This window comes from Phalacrocorax aristotelis, chromosome W, assembly GCF_949628215.1.
Source record: "Phalacrocorax aristotelis chromosome W, bGulAri2.1, whole genome shotgun sequence".
NCBI lineage: Eukaryota > Metazoa > Chordata > Aves > Suliformes > Phalacrocoracidae > Phalacrocorax > Phalacrocorax aristotelis.
The window spans coordinates 4,852,780-4,873,681 of record NC_134310.1 but is presented as its reverse complement, the minus strand read 5'-3'; the positions used below and the strand labels follow the sequence as shown (position 1 = coordinate 4,873,681).

Genomic DNA, 20,902 nt, shown 5'->3' with positions numbered 1-20,902 from the left:
GGGTGACCCAACTGCTGTGATGGGACCAAGAGGTTGCCCAGCTGTGGTAGCTCTGGTGAGCAAACCCTCTTCCAGCGATGGCACAGGTGTGAAAGGGCAGATGGAGAGGAGGAGCGGTCTCTGAGGGTAGCTGGTCTCCTAATGCAGTTTAGCAGCTGGTATTGAGGAGAGCTGGCACCGCATCAATAGTGAGCTCTCTGAGGACCATCTGTGAGCGAAGGGCAATGAGAACAATTACAAACCAGAGGAAAAATATCACAGAGAGAGAGAAAGAGAGAGAAGCTGGAAAAAGCTGGGGAGGAGGCATAGAGCCAAACAGAGGCAGAGAGAAGGGGACAGTAGCATCTCTAACCTACTGAGTGGCCAGAGAAAGTACATTGGATGTTTCTGATCTCCCTGTCTTATAACACAAGGTCTGTTTAAGGAAGCAGCCGTGTCCATGAGAAAATGCTCTCCCATCAGGTTGGTTTTGTGAAACTCGCTGCCGCAAGATGCTTCCAAAGGTGGGAACTTAAGACTCAAAAAGGCTTATCAGAGCTATAAATTAGCAGGAAGCCATGAGATTTGGAAGGGGGATTAGACCTCCTTATTCAGTGTTTAAGACAACCTTGAGCTGGTTGGGGTTGAGAGAGCACCTTCCTGGAGGCATAGCTAAATTTTGGTGCATCAGCCTGCCGGTGTTGAGCTATTCTGGGCAATTGGTGGACCCTGGATTTGACCTAAAACCATAACGCCAGGTTGCTTGGGCTCTTCAGGTCATTGCTGTCCACAACACTTTGCTCCCAGGAGTCCTGCCAGTGGGGAGAGTGGCTTTGAAGCTCTTCCCAGGGTAGGGAAGAAACCAAGAAAAGAGCAGATATTTCTTAATGGTAAGCTGGTTGGTCCATTTGGTACTCCCAAAAAGGCTGGTGAGATGGCACAGCACCGAGGAAGGCTGTAGAAGAGCAAAGTTAAGTAATCAAAGTAGAAGGTGATTAAAACCCAAGTAAAATAGCAGCAAGGATGGTTTCAAGGGAGGGAGAAAGTCTGGCAGGGCTCCATAGAGGAGAGTAAGCAAAGGGAGACTGGAAATTAAAACAGGGCAATAATGAAGGTCAATCATATCTCCAAGGCTTTGGGAACTAAGAGTAACACTAACTCTGAACTGCAGCAGCTGCTATGCCAGGGAAGGAGGATGGGAAGGAAACATTGATTTGTTAAATGGGTAGAAATATATTGGTGTATAAACCTGTGACATTTGTTCCCCTGGTCTGAAGGCGAGAGTTGCAGTTGAGCCTGGTTAGGCTGATGTTAACAAGGTTTGCTGAGGTTTTACAGGTTTTTTTAAGCCAGCCTTCCTTTTGGATAGCCCTGCTAATAAATTCCCCTTCTCTATAATGTCTCCTGGTGAAATGAAAGGTGGACTAGAGGGTGGAGCAGGTGCTGCTTTTCTGACCTCTCACTTAGTCATTTGGTGCCTCTTTTCTCCTACCTGGGAGTGCTGGGGAGGGAGAGAGTGTCTGAAGGGATTAGATTGCACAGCAGAGGTGGACCAGCTGCGTCACCTTATCCCAGATATCTCCAGATCATCAGTATCACCCTGACCTGATTTAGGCTGCAAGACTCCCTGGAGCCCATCATCCTCCTGGGGCTCTTCCCAAATGCCTCCTTTCCCAGAGGGGATCAAGGAGTCCTCATCTCTCCTCCCCTGCATCCCATCCAGCTGCAGGACAAAGTCCTCCCCATTAATGAGGCTCGTTAGGCTAACATGAGGGAGTGGACATGCAGGGCCTCCCTACATCTCTCCTTCCCTCCTCCTGACCATTTTAGCCATCACTGCTCCATCCTTCAAGCAGGACAACACCTCCAGGAGCTGGAGTGAGAGGGTGTCACAGTGAGGTGCCACCTGGCAGGCCACCACGCTGTCCCTACCAGGAGCAGGAGCACGTGCTGTCTTTGGGGTGGTGGAGGGATAGAGGAATATGCACTGTCATCACCACCTGATGGGGTTTGGAGGCAGGTGAGGGAAGATGCTCCCCCAGCTTTTGTTTCCCACTCCTCCGCTGAGCTTTCTAGCGGGTTTTCACTATACCCAAAAACTTTCTAGCTTGAGCAGCCTCCAGGAGTAGGTTGTGTAGGTGTGGCTTAGTGTTTGTACGGCTCAGACTTTGTGTTGAAATGGCTTGGAAATGCTCTCACACCTAGCTGTGGTTGTGGCTGTTTGGGGGCACACTTAGGTTTGCTATGAGATCGGAGCCCTGCTGCCCCTCCCAGGGACCTACCATGGCCAGGACCATCACCTTAGCTTGGAGCAGCTGATGTTTGGGTGTGGGGTGTAACTCCTAGCTAACATGGCCAAGCCACCCCACCACCAATGTGGTGGGTGCAAGGGCTGAGCTGCCATCACTTCCACGGCGAGCCCTTAGCAAGTCCAAGCGCTGCAAAATAGCTTTTCAATGTAGAGTGCATCTTTCATGATTATTCTCCCCAAAGTAAATTCTTTTTATTTACAGTATCTTGACCTAAAGACCTGCTCCAGCAGGAGAAGATCAGGTGGAAATCATGGTGCTCCCTTGCTTCTGTAAAGCTCCTGATTTTTGTTTCTTTGCTGACTTTCTCTGTTCCCATTATCTCATGATGGGGGAGTTTAACTAAGTAGGTTTGGGAATGGCAAGGCCATGGAAGTAAGAGCCATCTCCTGTGCACAGAGATTCATTACCTGCTCCTATCTAAGCCAGGAGTGAGCCTACTTTTCTTTTTTTTTAATAAAAAAACCATGACACCAGGAACTTTTTTCTAAATCAAATTAAAGCACAGAAGGACTTGAGAAAGTATGGGGTCTACAAACTAGTGCTGGACCAAAAAGGACTCATTAAAATACAAATTATTTAGGAAAACAAACTGGAATGCCATTATACAAAGTGTCACAGACTCATTTTCATTTCATTGAGTCCAGCCTGGGGTTTGGCTGCATATGATAAATGAGTCTGTCCTACTGCTCCTTCTCCTCTTTTTTTTTTAATATGAGGGGGAAAATATGCAATTACAATTTCAACCTATTGAAAAAGTCAGGTCCTGCTGGAGCGGTCAAATTCAGATCTTTGGGGAGCACCTGGCTTGGTGTGTCCAAATCACTAAGGGACCTGTTCCTTGCCCCTGCAGTGCCCTGCAGACCAAAGACATGGACCTACCCTTGAGATTTGAGAGTGAAGCGCACACATCAGCCAATAGGCATGCACCCTCCTCTCCCCTGCAGGGCCCTCTTCTGCTCTGAACCTGGAGAAAAGTGGTCTCCCATAAATTTGCTGAGCCCAGGGTTCACCCAAGCAAAGGATGGACATTGACTGGCCATGCCCAAGATGAGCAGCTCTTCCTACATACCATGTGCCCCCTGCCCTCCACCTTCACCCTCCTTGTGCAGGCACCTTTGCACTAGCTGCCCATCACTCAGCCTTCCTCCTTGGTACCACATCAGCCACCTGGTCCTTAGGGCAGCACTGCCTTTGCTGAATAATTTCTCTTTTTCTAAGAAAGATGGGAGAGTAGGAATAAAACATAATAAAATTGAAGATGTGGTAGTGCATGACTTCATGGGGAGCTGGATGGTGCCTCAGATAAAAGGTGGTACCTGTTGAGGGAGATGTGGTGGTGCTTATAGGATTCTAGGGAGAGCATAAGTGTTACTGGGATGAGAGAAGCTGCTTCATGTAGGGTTGTTTAAGCATTTCAATTTTCTCTTGCTAAAGGTTTCTAAAAACCTTTTCTTTCAGCTGCTAGGTTTCTGGTTTTGGAGCAGCAAAGAAGACCTAGATGTCCAAGTCTGCAAGGCTGCCCACAGGGATGCTCACTTCTGTGCCTGGCCTTCAAGGTGTCACTGAGGTGTTCACCCATGCATTATGTGTGGCGTTTTCCCAAGGGGCATCCAGGGCTCAGAGCTAGGAAAGGCCAGATGGAAGTATTTCTGTTACAAAAAAGCTGGATCAAACTTTGATTTCCTTGGGGTCACAAAGGTCAGCGTCAGAATTAAGCCCTGTGAGGAGCACAGAAAAGGTTGGTCTGGGTCATGTGTCCTCTCCTAGGCAATGGCCAGCCCCAGATGCTGCAAAATCCTGCAGTATCGAGTCACTGATCCCAACCCCTCTCATCCCAGGTTCTGATTTACCTCCTGATACCCATTCCAACGATTCTTCCTTGGAGTTGGTAGGGTGTGCATAGCATCCAACCCTCTGCTGTCCTGCCAGGCCAGGCATCCCCATCTCTCTGCAGGGACATGATCCCCACCACCACCTGCCATGGTGTCACCTCCCAGTTTCTGCATCTATTCTGAGCATCCCACCTCTGTTTTATCACTGACTGTCCTCTTCTCATCCTCTGAGGTGGAGTGATGACCCCAGCCAGATGCTTGGCTGCCATCATCTCCATTCTGCTCAGATGGCTTGGCCTCGCCTATTTGTGTAGTGCACAGCTGATTTCACAGAATCCCAGAATGGTGGGGGTTGGAAGGGACCTCTGGAGAACATCTCGTCCGACCCCCCCGCTTGAGCAGGGGGCACAGGACCGCGTCCAGGCGGGGTTTGAATGTCTCCAGGGAAGGAGACTCCACAACCTCTCTGGGCAGCCTGTTCCACTGCTCTGGCACCCTCACAGGAAAGAAGTTTTTTCTCACATTTAGCTGGAACTTCCTGTGTTTCAATTTGTGCCCATTGCCCCTTGGCCCATCATTGGGCACTAGTGAAAAGAGTCTAGTCCCATCATCCTGACACCCACCCTTTAGATATTTGTAGGTATTGATGAAATCCCCCCTCAGTCTTTTCTTCTCCAGGCTGAACAAACGCAGGTGTCTCAGCCTTTCATCATAAGGGAGGTGCTCCAGTCCCCTGATCATCTTGGTAGCTCTCTGCTGGACTTGCTCAAGCAGTTCACCATCCTTCTTAAACTGGGGGGGCCCAAAACTGGACACAGTACTCCAAATGTGGTCTCACTAGGGCAGAATAGAGGAGGAGGATAACCTCTCTCGACCTGCTGGCCACACTCCTTTTTATACAGCCCAGGATACTGTTGGCCTTCTTGGCCACAAGGGCACAGTGATGGCTCATGGTCAACTTGCTGTCCACCAGCACTCCCAGATTCTTCTCAACAGAGCCACTTACCAGTAGTTCAGCCCCCAATCTGTACTGGTGCATGGGGTTGTTTCTCCCCAGGGGCATGACCTTGAACTTGCTCTTGTTGAATTTCATCAGGTTCCCCTGGCCCAGCTCTCAAGCCTGTTCAGGTCAATTTATCAGCAGCGATCTTATATTTGCTTCCAGATAAGAAAATGTTGATTATTGGGGCTGGGATTGAGCCTTGTGAAATCCCCCTGGAAACAGTCTGATTCCCCTCTGACAGTTATTTGTTGAGATCAGCTCTGAATCCCCTGCACATGTACTTTATCCTTACAATACAGTGCTCATTTTTTAATCAGCACGTCATGTCATAGTAAATCAAACACTGTACAAAAGCCTATGTATATTATCTCTAGGCGATTATCTTTATTAACCAAACTTGTAATCTCCTCAAAGAACAAAATCAGCTTGCTTTGATGTGATGCGTTTGCCGCAGAACCTCTCTGATGAGCATTAACTGTTTTCCCGTCCTTTAATTTATCTTCTGGTTGACTCTCAGGAGGGTTCCTATTATTTTACCCGTGATTGATGGCAGACAAGCCAACCTGTTCATCAGGCCGTTGCACTTGCCCCTTTTGCAGGTCAGTGCAGCATTTGCATGCTTCCAGCCGTCTGGATCTTCCCCAGTATTCCAAGATTTATTAAAAATTAATATCAGCGGGCCAGAGAACTTCTCAGCCAGCTGTTGGAGGGCTATTGGGAGCAAGTTATCCAGGCCTGTTGATTTAAAATTGTTTATCACTGGTAGATGCTGTTTAACAACCTCCTTGGTTACTAATGGACTGGAAATTACTTCATCTTCCTCATGTGATACAAGCATCTCATCCTGCTTCTTTCCAAATGCGGAGTAGAAATATTGATTGAATAATTCTGCCTTTTTTGTGTCATTACTTTTCTCCCCATCTGAGGCTGCACTACTGATTTATACAAAGGCATTATAATATTTCCAGGATTATTCGCTGTCCCTTTCCATATGCAGCTGAACATCTTGTTAGCTTTGCAGCTGCAGCTGTACACAGAGCAGAGGTCTCCGCTGTGCTGTCTCCATTGCTGGGAGGTCCTTTCCTTGGTTTGACACAGTTTAGGACCCTGGAAGGTGCCTGAGGAGCAGAAATTCCTCTCCTGCCCTGCATCGCTTTGCATTTATTAAGGAAGAGTTATTCATTTGCTGTGCAATGCAATCCATTTGGGTTGCTGAGCAGTTGGGCCAGCTCTAAAAGCTCCAAAACCATTGGACCTCCCCAGCCCTTCCACAGAAGATGAGATTTGCCCGCAAAGGGTTCAGATTTTTTTTAAGTCATGACATTCTACATCTTAACATATCTGTTAACCCCCCGCCTCCATGTTGCCATGATCATTTTATGTTAGTCAGCCCTGGATGGACAAATTCTCATCTCTCCTTAGCAGTTTGTGACTGCTTGCTCTCTCCCCAACCTAGAAGGTGGCTGCTATTTCTTTTTCCCATCTTATCTTTGCCCTTTTCCTTTCCTCCCTTTTCCCCAGCTCCCTCCTGCTCAGGGTTTCTTAAATAATAAATCCCAGGGCTTGGGGCAGGGAGAGCAAATGCACTTGCTGCTGGGGCAGAGCTCTTCGAGGGGTCCTCCTGCAGGTAGCAGAGCCCTGGGACTGGTGTTAGCAGTATGGGTGAGATAGGGGTGGCAGGTGCCCTATAGAAAGGGCAGCCTTATTTCCATGTACAACCCATGTTCACTGATTCCCTTCCATTTGCTGTTTCGTTCGCACCTTTGAGCAGCTCTGAGAGACAAGGACAACATGAGTTTCCCATGCACAGAAATTGAGTTTTTCTGCTGTGATGCTCTTATCCCCTTCATTGCTGCTGAGTCAGCAATGTGGGAGGTGATGAAGGGGCTCTGACCTGCAATTACTGCACATGCTGTGGGACAGTGCCCAAGAATGCCCAAGTGATGGGACAGCCCATCCACAGCATGGCAACATGATTTGGGGCTGTTAGTATTTTTGGCTGGTATGAATTTCTTCTTGTGTTGTCCCTGTTCATACCACTCCCCTCAGTGAATGTGTTGCAGGATCACATGTATCTGTTTTCATTTAATCTGTACTAAAGAGGTCATTATATAAATACCTTTTCTCCCACTATAAGTCCGATGTAATGGTCTTGAAAGGGCAATCCAGTTACAATCCATGGTGGGCTCAAGCTAGGAGATAGGAGGATCATGTTTTGGGTTTGGTGGCATTTTTTTCCTGGATCTGCTGTATTTTGGTTTTTTCTTTGTTGAGTGGAGAAAAACGGGGTCTGGTGGTGAAGTCTGGGGGTACAGAGGGTAGGCATGGATAGCAGGCGTGTTTCATTGTCCCATGTTGTCCTCATGGCAGGTTCCAGCCCATTCAGGCTGGGAGGAGGTGGGCAGATGGCGTCTTCATCTCTCCTCCTTAGGTGAAGATAGATAGGGCTGTGCCATCTCCTCCTGGTCATTGCTCGCGACTCACATTTCTCCCTCAGGCTTTCCCCAACATGGGGAGAGAGGAAACTTGGAGCTGAGTGGACACAGCAGTGCAGAGAGACCACAGGATACAGCTTTTAATCAGTACAAGCCTCAACCCACCTATCCATGGCTTTTCTCCTGAGAAATCTTCACCCGTGGTTCAGCTCTCTGCAGCCACATCCATTGCCAGCAGAGGTGTGTAGTCACCAGTGAGATGCTATGGAAGGGAGATGCTCACAGCTCTCATGCTTGCTCATGGGATCATAAGTCTCAAGTTCCCACTTCAGGAAGAGAGCCAAACTGTTTTCTTTAGTCTAGCAGAAAAAGGCTTATCATAGAGTCACAGAATGGTTTGGGTTGCAAGGGACCTTTAGAGGCCATCTAGTCCAGCCCCCCTGCCATGAGCAGGGACCTCTTCAACCAGAGCCAACCTGACCTTGAATGTTTCCAGGGATGGGGCATCTACTGCCTCTCTGGGCAACCTGGGACAGGGTTTCACCATCCTCAGCATAAACAGTTTCTTCTTTCTATCTAGTCTGAATCTACCCTCTTTTAGTTTAAAACCATTACCCCTTGTCCTATTGCTACAGGCCCTACTAAAAAGTCTGTCCCCACCTTTCTTCTAAGCCCCCTTTAAGTACTGAAAGGCTGCAATAAGGTCTCCCCAGAGCCTTCTCTTCTCCAGGTTGAACAACCCCAACTCTCTCAGCCTGTCCTCATAGGAGAGGTGTTCCATCCCTCTGATCATTTCTGATCCCTCCTCTGGACCCGCTCCAACAGGTCCATGTCTGTCCTGTTCTGAGGACTTGGTGTGATGAGATGCTCAGAAACTAGAGCTAGGCACGTTCAGGCTAAAAAAAAGAAAAATATGCAATTTTTTTTTAATACTGAGACTAATAAAATGCTAGAAACACTTGCCCTTGATTTGAAAACTTTCAGCCAAGATTGCCTCTGCTTCTAAATGTTGGAAGGCAGGAACGAGGGCCTTGCTTCAGAAATTACTGGGTGAAGTATTTTATTTTGTATGAAGCTGCAGGGCATAATACATGATCATAACAGTCCCTGTTTCTTGAAAATACCGGTATGAAATGAACCTTTGTTTTGTAGCCTAAATTTCCTATGAAGTATGGTCTGCAATCCATGCATAGCGTTAGCATGGATGTTAAAATCTTGAATAATAGAGTGAATATTAGGAGGAGTAGGCAAAGGAGGAAAAATGTTCTCCTGTAAAATTTGGGACAGCAAGGGATGGGGAAGCTTGGGAAGCAAAGATGCAAGCTGTGAAGGAAAATACTCTTGTACCCACTAAAGGGGGATTGATCAGTTGTGTTCAATATTGTGTGTAGCTCGGGTCCTCCCTCCCAAGCGTGGTGTGAAAGCAGAGGAAATAAAAGCTTAGCTTTTGCTAAGGAAAAGAATGACCTACAATGTCAATTTTTCTGCGGGAAGAATGGCTGAATTTAGTGTTTTCCTTTCTCCCTCCATCCTGCTGCAACGCTTCGCTGTGAGGCTGGGCAGGCCGGTGAGCAGATAATGAATCTGCCGAAATGTGGCTTTGTTTTGGGAGATGGAGGAGGCTTTAATGCATTTAGACTTACAGCACCTCTCCGATGCCGTGCCACCAAGCCTTCCGCATCCTAATCTGTTGCCCTTAAAGATGATCTTTCTCCCACCAAGAAAGAATTGCACAGGCAGCAGCTCTGCCTGGCTTCATGGGGAAAGGTTTTCCAAGCAAAATACAGGTTTAATTCAAAGTTTGTGTAGAAGTTTTGACACATTCTTGCTAACGTGCATTTATTCTTATTCTCTTGTGGCACCATGAAGATGCAGGGGAGCAAGAAGGAGTGGGAACTGTGGGGCCAGCTTCACCCAGAGGTAGCTGCATTTCCAGAGCTGGTACCAGTCCCTGCTGGTGCAGATATACTGGGGGAACAGGGAGGTCAGGGTACAGCTCCTCCTTCGAGAGCTTCCCAGTGAAGCTATATGATGTAGCAAAATCATATTCTTCAACAGCTTCTTTGCCTCAGTCTTCACTGGCAACCTCTCTTCCCACACCTCTCCAGTTGATGGACCTCAAGGCAGGGACTGGGGGAGCAAAGTCTTTCACAATGTAAGAAAAGATCAGGTTCGTGACCACCTGTAGAGCCTGAACATACACAAGTCTATGGGACCTGATGAGATGCATCCCAGAGTCCTGAGGGAATTGGCTGATGCAGTTGCTAAGCCACTCTCCATGATATTTGAAAAGTCATGGCAGTCAGGTGTAATCCCTGGGGACTGGAAGAAGGGAAACATTCTGCCCATCTTTAAAAAGGGTAGAGAGGAGGACCCTGGGAACTACCGTCCTGTCATCATCACCTCTGTGCAGGGGAAGATCATGGAACAGCTCCTCCTAGAAGCTATGCTAAGGCCCAGGGAGGACAGGGAGGTGATCCGAGGCAGCCACCATGGCTTCACCAAGGGCAAGTCCAGCCTGATCAACCTAGTGGCCTTCTGTGTTGGAGTGACTGCATCAGTGGACAAGGGAAGAGCTACGGATGTCATCTATCTGGACTTCTGTAAGGCCTTTGACATGGTCCCCCACAGCATCCTTCTCTCTCCCAGATATGGATTTGATGGGTGGACTGTTCAGTGGATGAGGAATTGGTTGGATGGTGGCGTCCAGAGGGTAGCGGTCAACGAGTCAATGTCCAGATAGAGATCAGAGACAAGTGGTGTTCCTCAGGGGTCGTACTGGGACCAGTGCTGTTTAATATCGTCATCAATGACACAGACAGTGGGATCGAGTGCACCCTCAGCAAGTTTGCAGATGACACCAAATTGAGTGGTGCAGTTGACATGCCTGAGGGATGGGATGTCATCCAGAGGGACCTGGACACGCTCGAGAAGTGGGGCCATGTGAATCTCATGAAGTTCAACAAGGCCAAGTGCAGGGTCCTGCACCTGGGTCGGGGCAACCCCTGGTATCAATACAGGCTGGGGGATGAAGGGATTGAGAGCAGCCCTGTGGAGAAGGACTTGGGGGTACTGGGGGGTGAAAAGCTGGACATGAGCCAACAACGTGCACTCGCAGCCCAGAAAGCCAACCATATCCTGGGCTGCATCCAAAGCAGCGTGGCCAGCATGGTGAGGGAGGGAATTCTGCTCCTCTACTCTGCTCTGGTGAGATTCCCCTGCAGTGCTATGTCCAGCTCTGGGATCCTCAGCACAGGACAGACATGGACCTGTTGGAGTGGGTCCAGAGGAGGGATCAGAAATGATCTGAGGGATGAAACACCTCTGTTATAAGGAAAGGCTGAGAGAGTTGGGGTTGTTCAGCCTGGAGAGGAGAAGGAAACCTTATTGCAGCCTTTCAGTACTTAAAGGGGGCTTAGAAGAAAGGTGGGGGCAAACATTTTAGTAGGGCCTGTAGCAACAGGACAAAGGATAATGGTTTTAAACTAAAAGATGGTGAATTCAGAGTAGATATAAGGAAGGAATTTTTTATGCTGAAGGTGTTGAAGCACTGGAACGGGTTGCCCAGAGAGGTGGTAGATGCCCCATCCCTGGAAACAATCAAGGTCAGGCTGGACGGGGCTCTGAGTAACCTGATCTGGTTGAAGATGTCCCTGCTCATGGTAGGGGGGTTGGACTAGGTGACCTTGAAAGGTCCCTTCCAACACAACTCTGCTGTGATTCTATGATTCTAAAATACCATCATATAGCTACACATACATTAACACCCTGTACACCTATACAATATCATCTTGGCTACATCCAGCCCTGTTCCATAGGAATCAAATTGTGTATTCATTTCTCAAGGAAATCTCTGGGTAGCATAAACAACCTTATTTCCACTGAAGACACTGGAGCCTCATTGAGTTCCACCATCCACGTTCAGCAAAGCACTGGAGATCCCTTAGGATCTATCTGGATTATGACCATTAAGGTTTGAAATATGGAATCACTGAGACTCTAGCTAGATTGTTTTAGCAAAGCACTTAATCGACATTGGTTTTCATTGATTTGCTTTAGAGCTTTTTTTTTAAAGCTAGGAATACTGTGACAGCAGCTTTGCATGTACACAGAGCCTGGACCTTCAAATCTACCCAGTCCATGCCATGGGGCAACTCGTAATTCTCTCGCTGGAAGCTGCTCCTTGTCTGCAAACCATGGGGCTACTAGCACGGAAATCCCTTTCACCAGTCACCCATTCACCCTTTCCCAGTGTCCAAAATTACCTTTTAAAGATGAAAAAGCAGCAGTTCTTATCAAGGTCATGAGCACAGAGACCTTAAACCAGATAGGACCTTTCCCCATCCTCCTTCCTCCTGACGTAGTGGTACCTCAGCGATGAGGGTGTGCATCAAGGTTGTGGGCTTACATCCTTCCATTTACTCTATCACCTTTAAAATAAGGCCAGCATTTGGAAGCACTTAAGCAAGGCTTAACTTTACTGCCTGGAAAGCAGTGTTGAAGTTAATGGGGATACGTACCATGGCAAACAGAAACATGTGTGGCTGTGTGGGACTCACCGGACTTTTCCAAGTTTCCCTTTTGCAAGCAGATTCTTGTGAGATTTGGGGAGAACTATGTTGATGAGTTTTGGTTCTTACCAAAATTAACCTGTTAAAAAAAATATCTTTTTTATCAACAGGTTTTGGCAATGAAATAGGGATGTTTGAGGAAGAAAATTATTTTCCTTTGAAAAATGTGACTGGTGCAGCAAATCTTGTAGCACATCTTCCTCTGGCTCTCAGAGAGCTGGATTAACTGAGGTTGATTATTGGGCTCCAACTAGCAAAAGTTTAAAATTGGCCTGAAAATCTCAGGTTCAAAAGGAAAATTTGCAAAAATTCATAAAACCAACCAAACAAAAAAAAACCCGTAGAAAGCAAAGCTATGACAAAATTTATTTTGCCCATGAAAATCTTTGTTTGATGATAATTTATTTTTCTGATTAGACAGGCATCCTTCAAGTGTTCTTTCTTCTAGAAAGCTTTCTATTCAATATACTTGTAATTAGAGCTTTCCTGACCTGGGATAAATAATCATTGCAACCTTTTCTATCTTTTTTTTTTACTAGGTGTTTCCTGTTGTGCTTGAGAACCAAGCTGGCATCTGGTACAACTCTTTGTTCTCTTCTTTCTCCTGCTATTCTGATTTTAGACCCTTGTTAGAGGTATTTTAGTCTCTCTTCCTTTATAGTCTAGGACACCAGTTCATCCCTCTGTTAACGGTGATCAAAAACTGGGAACCAATTTCACATGGAAAATGGGAAATAATTTCCAGGGTTCAGTAGGGACCTATTGGTCTGCAGTGGTTTTGGACTCAAAGTCATCACAGAGATGTTTCAGTTGTCACTGTCCCGTCCCCCCTGTCGTGTCGTGTCCCCCCCAAGAATTCTTCTGTATGAAAATGTTGTGTTTGTCTTCCAGGAATGTGGGGGCATTTTTAATCATATAATCATTTAGGTTGGAAAAGACCCTTAAGATCATCGAGTCCACCCATAAACCTAACATTGCCAAGTCCACCACTAAACCACGTCCCTAAAGCAGCACATCTACATGTCTTTTAAATACCTTCTGGGATGGTGACTCAACCACTTCCCTGGGCAGCCTGTTCCAGTGCTTGACAAGCCTTTGGGTGAAGAAATTTTTCCTAATATCCAATCTAAACCTCCCCTGGCACAACTTGAGGCCATTTCCTCTCATCCTATCGCTTGTTAATAGGGAGAAGAGACTGACCCCCCACCTCACTACAACCTCCTTTCAGGTAGTTGCAGAGAGCAATAAGGTCTCCCCTCAGCCTCCTCTTCTCCAGACTAAACAACCCCAGCTCCCTCAGCTGCTCCTCATCAGACTTGTGCTCTAAACCCTTCACCAGCTCCATTGCTCTTCTTTGGACACACTCCAGCACCTCAGTGGTGCTGGGGATACTTCCATAAAACCACCTTGGGAAACAGCACCATGACCAATGTGCTTCAGGAGCATGGGATGGATGTAATTGTTTCTTCAACACATTGGCTGTGGTGGATTGATGGAGGCAAGCCATTTTGATGGGAAAAATAAGTAGTTTTTGTAGGAAATGAAGAGTCGCTTGGTTTTGTGCTTGGGAAGCTTGGCCAGGCTGTGGGTGTGTGGTTAGATGGGTGCTCCAATCCCATGGGGGATGCAAGCTGTGGGATTACCTGGAAAAGCAGTGGGTGGCAACTGGTGTTCCTCTCCGCACCAGCTTGGCAGTCACTGGATGCTGCCTAAGTTTTGCTTTAACCTTAGCTGGGGCCAGACATATTGTTTGCACCAACTTCATTTACTGATTTACCCAGACACTCCTTAGAAACCCAGTAGTCAGAGGAACTGCAGATAGTGGTTTGGGTGTGGGGATGGAAGCAGTATATTTTCTTTTCCTACAGATGAAGAAAGCATGTAATAAAAGTTTCAAAAGTAATGGTGCTCTAAGCACGGAGCTCTTACAAGCCGTGTCTGGGAGTGTCAGGTTGCCCCAGGCTATCTTACGCTTGATTTTGCCTTGTGCTTCAGAAAGATCTCCCTTGTATAAACAATTTTGGTTGTGATTTGGGGTTTTTTTAATGTGCTTCTTAAAAGGAAAACCAGCAGAAAGGCATGTAACGTGGAACCCAGTGTCCAGCTGCTCTCATCAGATTTATTGCATTAACAAAAAAACCTGTGTTTCCACATTGCCATAATACCTGTGCTAGAAAGGAGCTAGTATTTTTTTAACTGCAGCGTTAAACCTACTGCTCGGAGATGTGGCTGCTTAATTTGGGGTAGAATCTCAAGAACGAGCTGATCCCTAGGGCACCCAATGAGGAGAAGAGGAGGGACCTGTTATTTATCACTCAACACAATGATCAACCCTTTGGGGTTGCATGCATGCCAGCAAGCCGGGCTTAGCAAGGTTAGGCTGCTCACAGTGGTGGAGGTGGCATGCTCTGCTGAGCTGGGCTCCAGTGGGGTGACTCCTCTGCCAGGAGCATCCTCATGAATGGGGACTGCAGGAGGTGGGTGTGGGATGGGGTTGTTGGCCACATGGGTGCAGCTGAGGTGGCTTCCAAATCTGGGTGCCAGGGGGACTTTGAAGCACCGTGCTGGACACTTCAGAGAGGTTTTCAAAGTCACTTGTTCATTGGATTGGGCACCCAATTTGGGGTCTTGTCACCTGGACAACACAGCAACTGGGGACTTGGGTAAGCAAACCCCCCTTTGAAGAGGTCTTGCCTCCATCTTCTTGCTCTCTTGGGTCATTCGTGCACAAAACGTGCTTTTTTTAGTTAAATTATATCCAGTTCTTTTCCAAAAGAGGTTTTCATCCCCCCCAGATTTACCTTGTCTCAGCCAAACGGGTGCACGGTTTGCAGGGGAAGTGGAGCAGATCAGTAGGAAAGTCACCCATGGAGTCACCTCTGCAGGGGCAAATCAGCACATGGTCAGGGGTCACCGGTTACACCAGGGAAAGGCTTGGCCCACTGAGTAGAAAACAAAAAGGATGCAATAAATCTGCTTTAAGAAAAATTAGATTAAAAAAAACCCACAACAAAATCCCAAGTTTTTCTTTCCAAAGAACTTTGTGTGCTTGTTTAAAAAGGAAACATGAAAAGATCCTGGTAAAATCAGTCTGTGTCCCCCATGTTGTTTAGACCTTAATAGTACAGGTGGATGAGGAGGGCTCTGTGCCAAATACTTTTGGTTTAGAGGGAGTGGTGGGAGTGAATTCTACTAACTGCGCCTAGAAAGGCTTAACTCTCTGCACACAAATCAATGACAATCTCTGCTTGGCTGAAGACACCTGGGGAGTGACACTGCCGGATTCCCCATGCAGCCAAGGCAGGTGAGGGGAGGACGAGGGTCGGCACCCGGAGCAGGAAGGTGGGTCAGATGCTGGTTTTTTGGCTTCCAAAATATGTAAAAAAAAATTTCCCCCCACTTTTAGGGCTTTTGCGGTTTATTGAGGGGAGGGGAAGGTGCTTGAATTTCATGCTTGGAAGCTAATCGTGTTTTGTTAGAAATCATCAGCACGTTGTAGCAATCCTCTGTACTAATCTATCGCCATTTACATGTGTTTTTAATTGCTGTTTGAACTTGAACTTGTGATTCTTTTTCTGATTTCCTTGCTTGGTATCTTGAGTCTTTACCAAGACCGGGGATTTTGGCTGTGTATCAACACCTGTATGATACAACCTCTCAGTTTGTGGGTTTTTTTTGTAAGTCCGGCTTAGTTAGTTGTTTGCTTGTTTATGATAGGAAATAGTGCAAAAACACATCTGCTAACATCTCCTGCTGGGTAGGCAGAAAGGCTCTGATGAGGTAGATGATTATTAGACTAGATGATAGAATATTAGATGATATTTAGAATAGACTAGAATATATATTCTCTATAGGAATATATAGAAATATATAATATAGAATATTTATTCTATTCTATTCTATATTTTAATACTTATTTATTAATATTTGTTTTAAAGTAATTTTTGTTTCAGTTGTTCTTTGCAGAAAACTTGAAAAAAAACCCCTCTCTCCTCTTAAATAGTTAAAACGTCTCAGCAGATTTAATGCTGGCAGAGAAATTGCGATTAAAGACAGTCTGGGAAGCGTGGTTGGGATGAGGCTGCTGCTTGGTGCAGGGTTAAGCCCAGCTCAAGCCGACCTGCTCTGCACTGCCCATGCCAGAAGCAGGGATCACATGGGTAAACCAGAGGTGCTTTATCTGGAGACCCCCTACCTGGAGTTTGGGTTTAAAACTCAGTCTATCTCAGGCACTTTTTGCTTCTTTACTAGCAAACAGGATGCAGCAGGACAATATGTTATACCCAGTTAAGCTTTAATATTTTTAACAGCTCCTTCCTGAGTTTAAATGCTATTTCAGCAGCACAAACCCCCTCTCCAGCTCCCCTGATCCTGCATAGGTAATTCCCAGAGCTGTGCTGCCAATAAAAACAACAGCCATGGTTTTGTTTAAGGTTGGGCTGAATGAAAACAGGAGGGGAGGAGTGTGCTCAGCAGAGGAGGAACCGGTGCTCGGCCATCCCGGTGTTGCTTTCCAGAGTGTGTCGGGTAGATGGAAACACTTGGTGCGGTTGTGCGGGGACCTGCAGCTTGTTCTGCCCTCGAAAAGGGGATGTGGCATCTACCTTCCAGTTCACTCAGGTACAATGTTTGGGGGAATGAGACCGAGTGGGATTTTCCCCTCCTTTCTGCTTGGTGGAAGTGGGATCGGATGGAGGTTTCTCCTCCTGGGAGGGCTGGGAGGTTGGGAGCAGCAAAGACAGCTGGGTCTATCTGAATCCCTGTCACAGGGAGTGGATGCCGTGGGCACGGCCAGCCCTTGCTGCCTTCAACATCTCCAACACCCCACAATGAAGAGCAAGCCTTTTGTGGGCTTCTCAATGTGTATCCTTGTGTATACGCCCCAGGACAGCCCAGCAAATAACTCCTGGAAAGGCAGATGAGATGCTTTGCCGTCTTTCTCCAGTCTTCTCAATGCCTTCCATCACTTTCACCACCGCAAAAAGGACATTTCAAACCCGTGCTCTGGAGCAGGCAGCATTTAACACCCACTTTACACTTGTCCTTGATGCAGTTTACTTCAGGTGCCAAGCAATGAGCAGTCAGACCTGGCATGTTTGAGCACTGAGCAAGCGTTCAAGCATTAGCTGTACAAACCTGGGATTTTCCAGTGAGCCCAGGGCTATCTGGCACCTAACTCCCTTAGCCTCCTTTGAAATTCCTCCTCTAATTAATAAATAAGTGGCAAATTTAACTGACATAATTTCAGAGCTATTGCTCTTAATTAAATAGCAAGCTATTAAAATAGTTTCAAAACACTGAAGTCTTCCCTCCCCAGTTCATAGTCCTAGTCATATCCCCATTAAGTGTTGCTGGTGGAATGGTTTTATAAATTTGGAACTAATTAGAAAAGGTGAAGGATCTCAGACCACATCAAAACATGTTGTGTGGGTGATCCTAGCAAACGGGGCAGTGATGGGAGGGCTCATCCCTACCCCTGCCCGTGCCCCTGCCCTCCTGGCAGGATGGGGATGGGAAGGCAGCATCATGCCAGGTCCCATCAGCATGGGGCCACCCATGCAGCCCCACATATAATTTATATATTTATGTATAAATATTATATATAGATAAAATAAATGTTCATATAGTATATAAATTTATATAATGTATAAAGTGTGTATATATATATGAGTATTATATTCATGTATAATGGTGCAGAAGGGGCAGCCGACACCCAGCTACACCACGCTGTATGCTGGATCAGCGAGGTAGCTGCACGGTTTATTTTGGCTGAGAGCTTTAGCGATGAATAGAGGGAGAGGCTCCAGGGATGGGATGCTTCTGCCAAGAATGATTTGGAGGCCTCTTTATATTAGTCAGAGCTTTTTTACTCCTTACTGAAAGCCTGAGCGGAGCCATGCACCCGATGGCATTGCCATCCCCCACCCTGCCCTGCCTAGCAGGGAACCAGTTTGGGAAGTGCCTCTGTGTTGCCCGCAGATGAGCCAGCCCAGGAGGAGGTAGGAGACCACTTTGGATTGGCATCCTGGCACCGCTGGGAGGAGGCAGGGTGGAGCGATGGAGACCAGCCAGCTTCCTAACTATGCAAACAACCCACACCCATGTTCGGTGTTTATCCCTGCCAAGCCTGTCACCATGGTATCTGGGCATCTTTTGCCAAGGTGAGTTGAAACTGATGGAGCAGATCCTCTGCCAGACCCCAGGCTCTCTAGGCATGTGTCTGGGAGGTCTCTTAGATCTGCTGGATTTTCCAGAGATACTGCTACTGAGATAATCCCAATTGTTTTGCTGCTGCCTTTGGACCCCCACCGCTGCCTGCCCCATCCCTGGCCAGCTCCTGTCTTCCATGAACTCATGAACTCCTCAAAGCAGGTGCATCCTCACCTCTGCCATGGGGTTTCCTTATGCTGTGTCGCACCACGGTGCCAGGCAGGCAGCCAGAGAGGTGGCTTCACAGGTCCCCTGTGCTGGGACTGCTGCCTTGATGTAAAACTTGGGCCCTTCTCCCCAATGTGGCTGTGGCTGTGGGCTGCTGGGAAGTGATCCAAAGCCTGGTGGTACCTCCAGGAATACATGGGATCTGGGTGCATCACTGGGTGATCAGCTGGTGATCTATCATGTTCTCTGTCATGCTACTCCTGTGTTTTGGGGCAAATTGCTCCATCTGCCACCAGCAAAATGGAGGTGAGAAGGTTTGATGTCCTCCCTGGAGGACATGAGAGGAGGGGAGGGGAGGGGAGAGGAGAGAGGCTGAAAAAAGAAAACAGCAAAGAGGAAGGAAAAGCAAGCCAGCGTATTTTTTTCTGCAACATATTTATCTGGAAAAAAAAATACATTTTTATTATCAATGGAGAGCAATTTCAAAATGGGAAATTTCCCCTCCTATCCTGCCGGCAAGTCATTGCCCTGGTTGCTTGCTGCTGGTGTGTGAGAGGAGAAGAATCACATTGGCTAATCCCCATCTCCTGACTGTTGTGTCCTTTCCAGAACTTCTCCCTAACCTTGCAGGGATGCAGACTTCTGGTGCAGCTGCCTTTCTTGCACAGGAATAACTGGTCAGAGGATGAAACTCAAGGCAGCCTCAGAAGCATTTGGCAACTTCTTGTTTCCTAGTGGCTGCTCAGTGATTGCATTACAGCTGCTTTTATAGCCTGCACCGAGAGACTGAATGCCAGCTGAAAGGGGACTCTGAAGATTCGCCTCAGCCAGAATTAATACCTCCATGCCATGGCTAGATGCTGGAAATACTAAAAGGGGAAAATTTGCAAAAGAAATGGGTCAGATTTGCTTTCCTTTATCATCAGGTCCTTGTGCTGTGACCAGGTTTTGCTGCCTCTGTCTTTAGGGAGGTGTTGGATGAGACATTCTTCTCCATGGACAGGTCCCAGCCCCTTCAAGGTGGTAGGTGGCTTTGAGAGCTGCAAGGGAACATAAGAACATCTGAGCATCCTAGGGCAGAGAAAAAGGTTGTGATTTACATCCAGGCCCAACCTTGATTCACTTCTGGCAACTTCTGCCCTCTTAGTCCTATGCAGAGAAGAATTAGAGATTAGCTCCTCTACACCTTAATTTTCCTGGATGTAAAATAAGTCAGTAGTCACCTTCCATGGGTCTTGGACTTTTTTTGAGATGACTTGGCGATGCTGTGGATACAGGGTGGAAAAATGAATGCCAAGTGTTATATTGAAAGAGGATCAGAGATTTTATGCTCATGGCTGCAGAGGAGCAGGCAGGTTGCAATATTCCAGCCTTTCCACCATGCACACGCACTTTACAAACAGTTTTGTTACAATTAATGACAGTGTAATTAAAGCATAACGACAGTGCTAACTAAGAGCAAAATCTTGTGAAACATATAGTGTTTGGGCTGATTTTGTAATTGCTCCAGGTTCCCCAGATACAAATTACACCATCAGGGCTCCTGATTTATGGTGTAGCGATATACGCACAAATAACTCAGGGCCTGCGTGGGTTGCAGGTGTGGAGGTCCATGCCCCATCGGTTCTCCTTGTGGGTGGTCCATAAAGTGTGTGGTTCTCTTTGAAGTGTGGGTTCTCCTTGAAATGTCCCATGGGCAGCAGGACATGGATGGCACTGGCTGTCCCCCTCTGCCCCATCCTCAAGGCTTCTAATGAGGTTTCTTCACCAGGGAGGTGGCAAAGCTGCCCTGGGTGCAGCTCCATCCTGGGCAGAGGGACACAGCCGGTGACAAGCCACCAATGGGGACATGGTGGGCAGAGGGATCTCATCCACCCGTGGTGGTCCAGCCTATGGGACAATATGGCTGATGGCGCAATTTAGCCTTTGGGTCCCAACATTTTCATGCACGCAGAAAGCCCCCGTGTGGGTGAGGAGGCAAGGCCTGGCTTTGCTAAATTGCAGGCAGCCTGATCCTTGCAGGGCTATCTGGTGTCGCCATGATAAATCATGCCGAAGCATGGTGACTCAGCTGGAGAAAGTGACCTGCAACAGGAATACAAAGAGGTTGTGCCCTTATCTGCTTCTCCAAAGGGGACCAGGCATTTTGTTTTAAAGCTTTGTTTCCTCCACTCTGGTTTTCAGCCATACTGGGAATATCGTGCTTTGTTTTTGTGCGGGAAGTCCCTGGAGTAGGTGTTTTCTCACCTTTAATTAAAAGGAGTGAAGCTGTGACTTTTTAGCAAAGAAATCATGCTTTGCAACCATTTGGAGGTCATTTGAGTTAATGCATTTCAAGAAATGCAAACAAAACCCCTGAAGTATCCAGGCATTGCTGCCTGGAGTTTAAAAA

The 20,902-nt window shown here is 47.2% G+C and overlaps 1 protein-coding gene across 1 annotated transcript in view; it reads left to right on the top strand.

Annotated features, from left to right (window-relative positions):
• The first annotated feature begins 15,354 nt into the window (after positions 1-15,354).
• Positions 15,355-20,902, top strand: part of ZBTB7C (zinc finger and BTB domain containing 7C) — a 46,281-nt gene continuing 40,733 nt past the window's right edge. The window contains exon 1 of the mRNA XM_075077225.1: positions 15,355-15,474. Coding sequence (XP_074933326.1) covers positions 15,422-15,474 — 53 coding nt within the window. The 5' untranslated portion in view covers positions 15,355-15,421. The remainder of the gene's footprint in view (positions 15,475-20,902) is intronic.